This window comes from Danio aesculapii, chromosome 22, assembly GCF_903798145.1.
Source record: "Danio aesculapii chromosome 22, fDanAes4.1, whole genome shotgun sequence".
Lineage (NCBI taxonomy): Eukaryota > Metazoa > Chordata > Actinopteri > Cypriniformes > Danionidae > Danio > Danio aesculapii.
In genome coordinates, this window is record NC_079456.1 from 11,342,128 (window position 1) to 11,353,135 (window position 11,008).

At 34.3% G+C, this 11,008-nt stretch overlaps 2 protein-coding genes across 2 annotated transcripts in view; one reads left to right on the top strand and one right to left on the bottom strand.

The window, feature by feature from the left end:
• cenpp (centromere protein P) overlaps positions 1-11,008 on the top strand; it is a 73,473-nt gene that overhangs the window by 36,327 nt on the left and 26,138 nt on the right. The window lies entirely within an intron of this gene.
• On the bottom strand, positions 1,142-8,835 carry aspn (asporin (LRR class 1)). Its single transcript, XM_056447254.1, has 8 exons — positions 8,594-8,835; positions 7,452-7,713; positions 5,979-6,091; positions 4,759-4,972; positions 3,742-3,852; positions 2,352-2,445; positions 2,130-2,268; positions 1,142-2,019 (listed from the first exon to the last, which is right to left on the bottom strand). The coding sequence occupies exons 2-8, from the start codon at positions 7,696-7,698 to the stop codon at positions 1,822-1,824; spliced, it is 1,116 nt and encodes a 371-aa protein (XP_056303229.1). The 5' UTR covers positions 7,699-7,713; positions 8,594-8,835; the 3' UTR covers positions 1,142-1,821.

The window sequence follows — 11,008 nt, forward strand, 5'->3', positions numbered from 1 at the left end:
CCTCAGCAGTGCTGTTGTTCCTTTTCTGTTTCTATTCTGACTGTTGTATGGAACAAACAATGGCTCGGTTCAACACTGACATCTTGTGGACAAAGTAGTCCAAAGAAAATAAAAAAGAATAGTTTGCATGCATGCAGACAGTTTAACAATAATTACAAATTACAGTTACTTAAGGGTTACTGCTTGTAAAATGTAGCCTATTGATTTTTTCATGCAATTTTTTTCTTAAAAAAGTGATGTAAACCCTGAAGAAGCCGATTTATGTAGCTGTTTAGCCAATCGCTACGAACTTAATTCAAAATATGACATAAATCTCACAAATTCTTATTTTTCCCCTTCTGTTAACTTTTTTGTTATCCCATTTTACTCAAGTACAATACTCTGCATATTTGTTAAGAAAAAAACATCAACACTGCCATTTGACCCTGTTGATAAAGTGGATTAGAATGTAAAAAGTTTTGTGATGTTTCTTATAGCAAGGTAGTAATGTTTGTTTTTAAATTAGATAAATGTAAAGTTTTGCTGTTATTACACAAATTGCTTCTGAACTATATTGAGAGACCCACAGACTCCTAAAGAAGCAATGTCTTGAGCTGTGGTTGTTGATTAAAATAATTAATCCACGTCATAGTCACGCCACCTCGGTTTGCATTTTTCTTTTTTTTTATATAATTTAACTGCCCTTTGACCAATATTCTTTATGATCATTTTAGGAAATGTTCATATCAGTACATTTTATTTTTACATTATTTAGAGTAAAAATGTTTTATTTGGGTCAGTTTTTGAGAGGCTTTTGTGAAGGTTTTTGTCTCCCAGTAATTGTAGATAAAAATTACAAGCTTTCCAATAATCAAAAAAAAAAATTGATTCCAAAGTAGAATGGATGTTAATTGGAGACACTTTGAAAATATATATTTAATCAGCATACTGTAGTTAAAAATGTAACGAATTGACTTGATTTTGACCAAAAAATGAACTAAATTATTAAACTCTTCCATAGAGTTGCCATTTTAAGAGTTTTACTGGGTTATGTAGTTTTTGCTTTTGTCCTGAAGAACAGATCCAAACAAGGGTTAAAGTCTCCCTCTGCTGGTGTTTGGTGTTATTGCTGGACATTCAGGACACAACAAGGGCAACAAAATTTACTGTTTAATTTGTCTTTATTTTTTTAATGAAACAACATAATCTGAAATTGAAAACAAGAAACACAGCACCGCTGGCTAAGGAAACACTTGTTGCAAGTACAGTTTTGCGAATGTCAAGGATACCGATAAAAATGATCTGACAAAAATGTCCATGTCCAAAACACTGGCAAGAATAAAACACTATATAATGAACATTTAGCATGCAGTATTATATTTAGTTATGACTTAAACTGTTAATAAGCACCAATGAGTAATGCCCATCTAAAATACATGAAGTAGAACAATAAACCAACTGGCCTTGTTTATTTCTTTTAAATCTGTAGACCTTTAATACATGGGACAAGTTTATTTAGCACCTGATCTGAAAAAAAAATGCAATTGAAGCTGTTCTTTAGCATTTATAAATTGAGAATATTTAAATGTAAACATTAACTATGAAAACCTATGTTACTATTGCACACAGTACAGCTGATTCTGTCTTTACGGTAAATCAGAGTCTTCAGAATTCTCAACAAATTCAAGTAATGCGTCTGTAGCCACTGCGGATGCTCTTGGACTTTGGATAAATTATATTCTGTACATCACCATCATGTGGACATGAAATGATAATTTATAACATTGAAGTTCTTGACTAGCTATAATGCTGCCCTCCAGTGGCATGATCGGAGCGTTTCTCTCACTTTCTGTGATTTCCCAGTTGCACCGAATTGTGGCTGGAAACGCATCGAAAAGTGGGTGGCTGAATCTCCCAGTATTTCACTGGGTTTGCGTATAAACTGATCCTAGTGTAGAGGGCTTTCTTAGCCCGGGTTCTCGAGGGGCAAAAGTCATTTACTCCAACGTAGCCAATGCTGTTGGCGTGTAAGTACATCACCTAAAAGAGGAAACAAAGTTGATTAGATCTGCGTACACATCGTGTTTCTGTTGCATGCGTATTATAGAATCAGCCAAGTGTACGCAAACACACAAAGAATTTTTTCTCACCTGTAAATATTTCAGGGTGTTCAAACCTGGGGGAATTTTCTTCAGTTTATTGTTGTCCAAATGAATCTCTCTGACTTTGGGAGTGGCAGCGAAAGTTCCATTCTCTACGTACTTGATTTGATTGAAGTCAAGCCAAAGCCTGTAGAGATGGAGTTAGAGTTAGGGTCAGGTTTTTAAGTTTTTTTTTTTTTTTATCCACAAGGGGTTGTTGGTTAACCTTACCTTTGTAGACCTTTTAATCTCAAGAAGTCCTCTGACTCCACTTTGGCAATCTTGTTATAGTCCAAGTGAAGTTCATTGAGGGAAGATGGAAGATCTGTGAGATTCAGATACAATTAGACTTGAGCTCTTAAAAGAACCAGTTTTCTTTGTGTGGAGCAATTTGAATAATTTAAGGAACCTTTTCCACTCTAAAGAACCCTTTACGCTCTTAAGGTTTGTGCACACCAGACTGATGCAATTATTGTCAATGTTACTTAAACTTTGTGACAAATTGTGCTAATGTGAATATTGTTTTTTGTTTTGTTTGACATGCCACATTAAAAACTTGCCAACCAATGAGATTAGCACTTTGGTTTACCTGCTTTAAGCTGCTGTAAGTCTCCCATAGTTCTTTTAATAGCAATGTCATAAAATATTTCTTTTGGTTCCACAAGAACCTTTTAGGGAGCTAAAGAACCTTTTTTTTCTATTTTAAAGGACAGTTTCCACTGTGAATAACCTTTTTGTTCTATGGAAAGATTCTATAAGGAGTTTTTTATAACAATGTCATAAATTCCTTTACATTCATATAATTTCCCCAAGAAACTTTTAGTGTGAAAAGCTTACTAGTCTGAGAAACATTTTTTAACCTCTTTGCTCTACAAAAATACTGATGGTTCCATGAAGAACTTGTAAGCATTGTATCTTTCCAGTAGACAAAATTTCTTAACTGTGGAAAAATGTTCATCAGATTATTGAATAGCTCTTATACTAAGTGAGTATGTTTTTCATTGGCATTGCTGTAAAAACACTTTTTGAAATGTATACAGTTGAAGTCAGAATTATTAGCAAATTTCTGTTTAACGGAGTGAAGATTTTTTCAACACATTTCTAAACATAATAGTTTTAATAACTCATTTCTAATAACTGATTTCTTTATCTTTGCCATGATGACAGTAAATATTTTTGATGACACTTCTATACAGCTTAAAGTGGCATTTAAAGACTTAACTAGTATAATAATTAGGTTTACTAAGCAGAATAGGGTAATTAGGCAAGTTATTGTATAACATTAGTTTGTTCTGTAGACTATCGAAAAACAAAATATAGCTAGATACGGGCTAATAATTTTGACCTTAAAATGGTTTTTAACTAAATTTAAAAACTGCTTTTATTGTAGCCGAAATAAAACAAATAAGACTTTCTCCAGAAGAAAAAATATTATCAGACATACTGTGAAAATTTCCTTGGTCTGTTAAACATAATTTGGGAAATAATTAAAAAAGAATGAAGGGGGACTAATTCTGACTTCAACTGTGTGTGTTAAGAGTGCATATTTTTTGACAAATTCATCTTGAAGACTTTCTGTTAGCGGTAAAGGTCTTTTTTAATAAAACATCTTGATACTTACCTTTAGGAATGGCTGTAAGCTTTGCTTCAGCTATTCTCAAGTATAGTGTTGCCATGTCATCAAAAGCTCCAACATCAATGCCGCTGTTTGCAATTGGATTTGCACTCAGTTCTAGAGGTGTAAGAAAATGAAACCTCTTGTTTTTCCAATCAAGCAGTCATGCATGCATTTGACAGAACAATATGAGAAAATAGATATTTTTAAGAATATGCTTTTTCTAATTGTAACAAAGATAAATGTTCACATAAATTGAATTATTGGTGTATTAATTAGCATTCCAATAAAAAAAGCCAATGGGAATATGGTTAACGAGACTTGTGACTGACATTTCCATATTTTGATAGCACTTCACAGTAAATAATCTTTTTTTTTTTGAAGTCACAGACAAATTTCAACAACACATAAATATAGCCAACTAGCTTCAGTTCAGTAGAATTAATTAAACAAATATGAAGGGAAAATTTTAATCATTGCGGTAGCCGTTTATAAGCGATCTAAAATGAACCAGCTGCACTTAAACAATTGTTTATAGAGCAATCTTGTTTATAGGCGCCTTAGTCATCAGTATATTAGAAGGTGGTTCACAGTTCATGCATGCATTTGACAGAACAATATGAGAAAATATATATGGATGACTTCTTGTTAGATTTTAAACTAACAACATTTTGTTCCCAGCTCTATTTTAAACTGGAGTTCCACAATATCACCTAATGTCTGTTGCTTCAACCAAATTTATTCACAACAAATCTGTAAACGCAGATCTTAATGTAGACACTAGAGGGCAGAATGTTGATGATCTGTAAGTTACCTAAGAATCAAGGTGCTCAGTTGACTGAAGTGTATTTGTTTTTGCATGAGACACGAATAGTGTGTAATATCATGCATCTTATTATATAACCAGATTCAGAGGGGTCATGATGGGGACAGCGGAGAAATGGGATCCTAAGTAATTTCAGCTCAACTTGTTAAAGCAAGCGCACCAACTGAGTCAGACCATGTTTATTTAAGAAGACCTACCTAAAACATTCAAGTCATGCATTCCCTTAAATGCTCCTTTTGGAAGTCTGCTGATCTTGTTGTCGTGCAGCCGCAATGATTGAATACTTATGGGAAGATTCTCTGGCATTTGCGTCAGCAGGTTGTATGACAGGTGGAGAATCTTGAGCTTGTTCATGTTGCGGAAGGCCTTTGGGTGAATTTTGGATATCTGGTTATTGAGCAGAAACAAGGCCTGCAAATGAAAAAGGGGAAATCATGAAGGTGCTGTAGTGTCCATGATGTCAGAAATGTTGGCTCTTTTCTTAAACAGAGTTGCATCTTGGATACATTTTTTGGGTTGTAAACTTAAGCTTGCATTTAACATTGTCGCTAGGCTTTTTTACAGTTTTCCAGGTGTTATTGCACATATAATATTAATATAATTAATATTATGTCCTAATATATATTCCAAATAATGAATTTCTTTTGTTTTTATCATGATGACTACATACTAGTTATTTGCTATTTATTTTGCAAGACTCTAGTATTCAGCTTAAAGTGCAATTTTAAGGCTTAACTAGGTTAATTAATTTAACCAGGCAGTAATTTTTTGGAAAAACTCTTCTTAAGGAGGCTAATAATATTGACTTTAAATGTAAAGCTGCTTTTTTCCAAGCCAAACTAAAAGAAATAGCACTTTCTCCAGAAGAAAAAAATAATATAGGAAATACTGTGAGAATTTCCTTGCTCTGTTAAATATCACTTGGGAAATATTTGGAAAAAATATTATTAGGTGGTATTTATTGGATATAAGTGCAAGTAAAATCCAAACTATTGGCCTGACCACTGCATTATTGTATTAACCTTAACTCATTGTTCTAAATTGTAATTATTGTGTATTCAGTTCTAAATATTCTGGAATTTTCTGGTAAAACTTAATTGAACTAAGCATCCATGTTGTTTTTTGCAACATGTGGGCTGTTTCTGTTTTTTTAAGCCCTTGGTAGTTCATTCCTTTTTTTTTTTTTGCTTCAGCAAGAACATTTAACCATTTTACCACTAATCATGAGCAAATATTTACCACAAGTATGAAACGGTCCACAGTAAATGCAAATATCAATAACACTCAAATATGTGTCCAGAATTCCACATAATCCCACTACCAATACATGCCTCCAGATGTCCTTGTGTAAACCCAGTATAAAAGCACAGCTTTAAAAACCCACTAAAACATTGTAGAAAGGGTGTTAGCTGCTCACATAGAGATTATCCAGGCCTTTGAAATCATCTTCCTTGATTTCCGTGATGTCATTGTTTTGGAGGTCTAAGAGCAACGTGTTTGCAGGAATGTCCTTTGGCACTTTGGTCAGACCTGTAAAGACAAGCATTTTGAAAAACTTGCAGACATTGTCTTTATAAAATTAGGCGGTGAGATTTTTATAGACTTAATTCTTTCTTGAAGAAATGTGCAACGCTGCAAATTTCAGTGGGTTGCCTGACTGATTAGATGCCAAATAAGTCTTATGTAATTATTTCTCATTATCAGATGTGATTCTTAGACATGTTCATAAATATAAAATGTATTTTTAACATTGGAATCAATGCATCATGAGTAGGAGACACACGCTTTTCCTCTTCAATAGCACCAGACACCTTTTTATATACACCTCATGATTCTTGGAAAACATTGTGCAATTCTGAGTGTGCTCATCACAGTTTGAGTGAGCTTGACAGAGGAAAAAAAATATATTCTAAACTAATTTAGACTTGTCATAGCATTTATATTGACCTTGTTGTACAATACTAAAGTGCGCTCTTTTCTGACATTTGTTTTAAAACTTTCGATTTGGTTGCCTATTGGAGAAGGAATAACAAATGGTAGAAAACGGCCAAACTACTGGCTCTATAAACAAGCATAACAATAAAATTATTTTATTACAAAATACTAGTTTGTAACATCAAGTATAATAACAAGCTATTTTTATGGCCAAAATCAATGGACATTAAATGAGACCGTAAGTCTTGTGCCAATAAGTTTCCAATGGCTGCGTCTGCTTTTATGTGAAGAATAAGCTCAATATTGCTGCTCTCTGATAATTTGAAGTGCTTCTTTTATCCTCACTTGCGAGTCACTTTGAATAAAAGCATCTACTAAATGAATAAATGTAAGACGTAAACAAATTGTCAGTCAAGAACTGTAGATAGAAGAACAACATAATGTCAGCACGAAAAACTTGTTAATCTTAGCCAAACTTAATAATTTCCTACAACTCATGATTAGTACACTGTAAAACCCAACAGTCAACTTTATCAAATGAAATGAGTGTAGTTAACTCAAAATGGACTGAAAGTTAATTCTACTCATTTGAAAAGAGTTTTGAACTCAGTGTTTAAGGTGATGAGTTAATTAAATACCTCATTACTTCAACTTAAATGTAGTGAGTTCACAGTACTCATTTGAATTAGTTTTTTTTAACTCAAATGGTTTGTTGCAATTTGAGTTGCCTTGACTTATTGAGTTTTCCAGTACTCAGTTGGTTTGTTCTCTTCATTTATCGGGTTTTACTGTACTCAAATTGCTTCTTTTACTCGAATGGATTAAGTTCACAGTATTCATTTGGATTAGCTTTAGAACTTAAATGGTTTGTTAAAATCGGTTTCCTCAAATGGTTTGAGTTAACTTTTTGGGTTTTACAGTGTAGTTATTTAAAGTAATATCATGTATTGCTTACCCTGATCTGAGCACTGTAGGACCTTCTTTGAGCACCGACATCCTTCAGGACAGTCCGAAACAAAATTATCATCGTAATCATCATAATCTTTATCATCGTCATCGTCGTCGTCGTCATCATCGTCATCAAAATCACCCACGTCTTGTTGCATGATGTCATGATGCTTCATGAACTCCATGACGTTGATATGCTTGTATGGCTTCGCATGACATAACGTTAGTAGGGTGAGTAGTAAAAGTACCTTCATGGTGGGTCTTTAGCCCTGTCAACATGAACATAAGTAATTGTCAAGTTCAGCATTTTTGCGTTAAACCATCAAAATGCATGTTGTTTTAGCAGCAGGGTCACTAAAGAACCACTTTAGTTCCTCAAAGATCCTGTTGAACTCAAAAAACGACCTTAAGACGCTATAAAAAAATTCTAACATTTAAAGATTCCATTGATCAATGTCAGTGAAGGACCTTTATTTTTAAGAATATGCTTTTTCTAATTGTAACATAAAGATAAATGTTAACATACATTTAATTATTGGTTTATTAATTAGCATACCAATGGAATAAGCCAATGGGAATATGGTTAACGAGATTTGTGACTGACATTTCTATTTTTTCTATACATTTCACAGTAAATACAGATGTTTTTTTAAGTAACAGGCACATTTTAACCACTCAAATATAGCCAAATAGCTGCAGTTTAGTAGCATTAATTAAACAACTACGAAGGGAAAATGTTAATGATTGCGGTAGCCGTTTATAAACAATCTAAAATGAACCAGCTGCACTTAAACAATTGTTTATAGAGCAATCTTGTTTATAGGCGCCTTAGTCATCAGGATATTAGAAGGTGGCTCACAGTTTATGGACCTTTACAAATTGTTAATGTTGCTCATTTTCTCTGACGCCACCCACATGACATTTAATGGAAATCTCACTCGTCATTTGGTGCAATTCAGTAAAATTGTGTGAAATAAGACATTGTGCACCTACTATAATATTAAAACTACTCAGCACTATGTATTTCTTAGAAAAAATTTTATCATCACAGTTTCAATTGGTACACTCTTGAGTAATATATTCAGATGTTTGTTCTTCTAAAATAAAAAAAATAGAGCTTCACGCAAATATAATATGAAGACAACGCACCTGAAGAATCTGTGTAATCCTTTTTCAAGTAAGCCTCCAGGGATGAGCTCAGTTGCCGTCAGGATCTGTTGAGGCACAGGTCTTTAAATGCAGCGTGCACGAAAGCCCGAAAGGTGGAGATCACGCTCGTCAAAGCATGAGATCCCTGAATGAATGGGCATGGAAAAAGATGCTGCTGGTTGAAGGAGCGGACTCAGAATAAGGGGTAGGAACTCCACGCAGCTCTGCTGGATGCTCAAGCAGCTCTGAACACTCATTGTTACCGGCCGTATGTTTCTCATCAGCATTTGAAACACAGCCAATTTTGTACGCTTAAAATTTTCAATGGCCAGTCTGGGATACTCTCATTCTTTTACAATGCCAATGGGTGGCTGCTACTTGCCTGACTTTTTGACGTATCCAAAGGTTTCAGAGTGCATAATATTGCATAATTTGTGAGGCTATGTTGGGGCTCCTATTTTTAGATCACACACCAATTATTGGGATGTAACGGCTGATAAAAGTATAATGTGATTAAATAGAATTGATCTTGAATTCACATTGGGAAAAACCTTCAAATCTAGACATCAGTCAATCTTTTTGCCTGACGTAAGATGAATCCCAGCAGACCCTTTTGAGATGATTGATCGATTCAAGCTGCCAGAAATCATGTCAGTTCACAAATGGCATCGTTCACTTTTTAGGAAGGAAAGTGTGCATGTTATTGTGACTAAATCATGTTCGTGGGATGAAATCTAGTAATTCCCAAGTAACAGGGGGCCTTTAATCTAGAACTAAACTTCGGGAAATAACTTTTCCAGACTTTATGGTGCTGTTTGCTTACGGCAGCATAAAACGCGACCCCTCTCTATTCAAGGGGCAGTACTGGTGGCGCCACATATGCTTGGGTTTTGGCTGGGGGATTGGAGATGATGGAAGTTCCTATGTCTCATGGTTTCTCCTGAGTCTCACTGGCCAACATTCCTTCCGAAATGATAACTAACCTCAAACCAATAAATGTTTGTGGTATGTTGAGTTCGTGCCGTAAATTAAAAGGATGTAGATACTATTACAAACTCTATGCATGTGATGGAACTCTGGTTCGGGAAAGGTAGAAGTGATGATGAAATACCATTAATTTCCTTTAATCTATTTATTTTAATTGTATCTTTACCTCAGCCTATTTGTTGTAATGTTATGATTTGGGAAACCATGATGGGAATGACTGAACCGTGGAAACACTTGAGATGTGTTGGCGGTTTTCCACAGCTTTGCTGCTTTTTACTTTTTTCTTATCCCACCAGAAATGTTATTTTATGTGTGTGTACCTTGTATTCCTCACATTGTGGGGACCAAATGTCCACACAAATATAGCAATACCAGTAAATTTTTACCTTGTGGGAACATTTGATTGGTCCCCATGAGGAAAACGGCTCATAAATCTCAAAGAATGAACACAGATTGTTTCCTATGAGGGTTGGGTTTATGGATAGAGTGTTGGGGCAGAGGAATAGAATATACCATAAACCTTAAAATTGAAACAATTTATGAGACAATGGGGTGAAAAATGTTAAATTCAATTGTCTGATACTTAAATGTTATGAACTTTTTTTCTGTATAACTGTTTTAAAACAATGTACATTATGTAACGTGCTATATAAAACTGACTTAACAAAACATTTTTAATTAAAATGCGTCTCTTTAGATAAAATCACTTTTGTAAATTTAATGTTAGGTTAGGGACGATTATCGTTTTCATGGTATACTGCGGTTTGGAAAAGTCAAGGTTTTAAATTTTCTGCTATACCATTCCTAAGTTATGTGTTAAAAATTTTTTATTTTATTTATTTTTTGTTTTTTAGGACAACAGTATCTCCAGCAGAAAAAAATATTCTGTTTTAAATTGTACAGAATTCTGTGTTGAAACAAATGAAGACAGCAGAATAATTGATTCAATGATTTATTTGAAGTATTTAGCCTTACATCCTAGCAGGCACACAACATCATAAGCCGTTAATATTAGATTAGATGTAGGTCATGATGTCAGGTGACCAAAATTCAATGTCTAGCCAGTGTCTAAGGACAACATTAATTTGACGTCCAATAACGACGTCAAATGACGTTTATATTTGGTTGATTTTAGGTTGTGTTGGAAAGCTACCAAATTCCAACGTCGAGCCAACATCTTAACCCAACGTGATATTGACGTCAAGTACTGACATTTATTTTTCATGTATGGCAACCAAAGTTCAACGTCTGACGTCATAGTCATAGTGGTATCGTCCACACAATGTCAAGCTGTGACATCATTAGACATTGATATTTGGTTGATTTTTAGGTTGGACGTTGGACATTGATGTCCGCCTGATGTTAAGTTCTGATGACAACCCAATTTTTATTTCCAGACAAAATGCAATGTCCCCACGACATTGGGGT

What these genes read in the sequence shown, in the direction of transcription:
- aspn (XM_056447254.1), bottom strand. Translation starts at nt 7,698, where the DNA reads ATGAAGGTACTTTTACTACTCACCCTACTAACGTTATGTCATGCGAAG. An exon ending in GCTTACAGCCATTCCTAAAG is followed by an intron (nt 2,446 to 3,741) that starts GTAAGTATCAAG and finishes TGAATCTCACAG; the next exon opens with ATCTTCCATCTTCCCTCAAT. An exon ending in ACACCCTGAAATATTTACAG is followed by an intron (nt 2,020 to 2,129) that starts GTGAGAAAAAAT and finishes TTCCTCTTTTAG; the next exon opens with GTGATGTACTTACACGCCAA.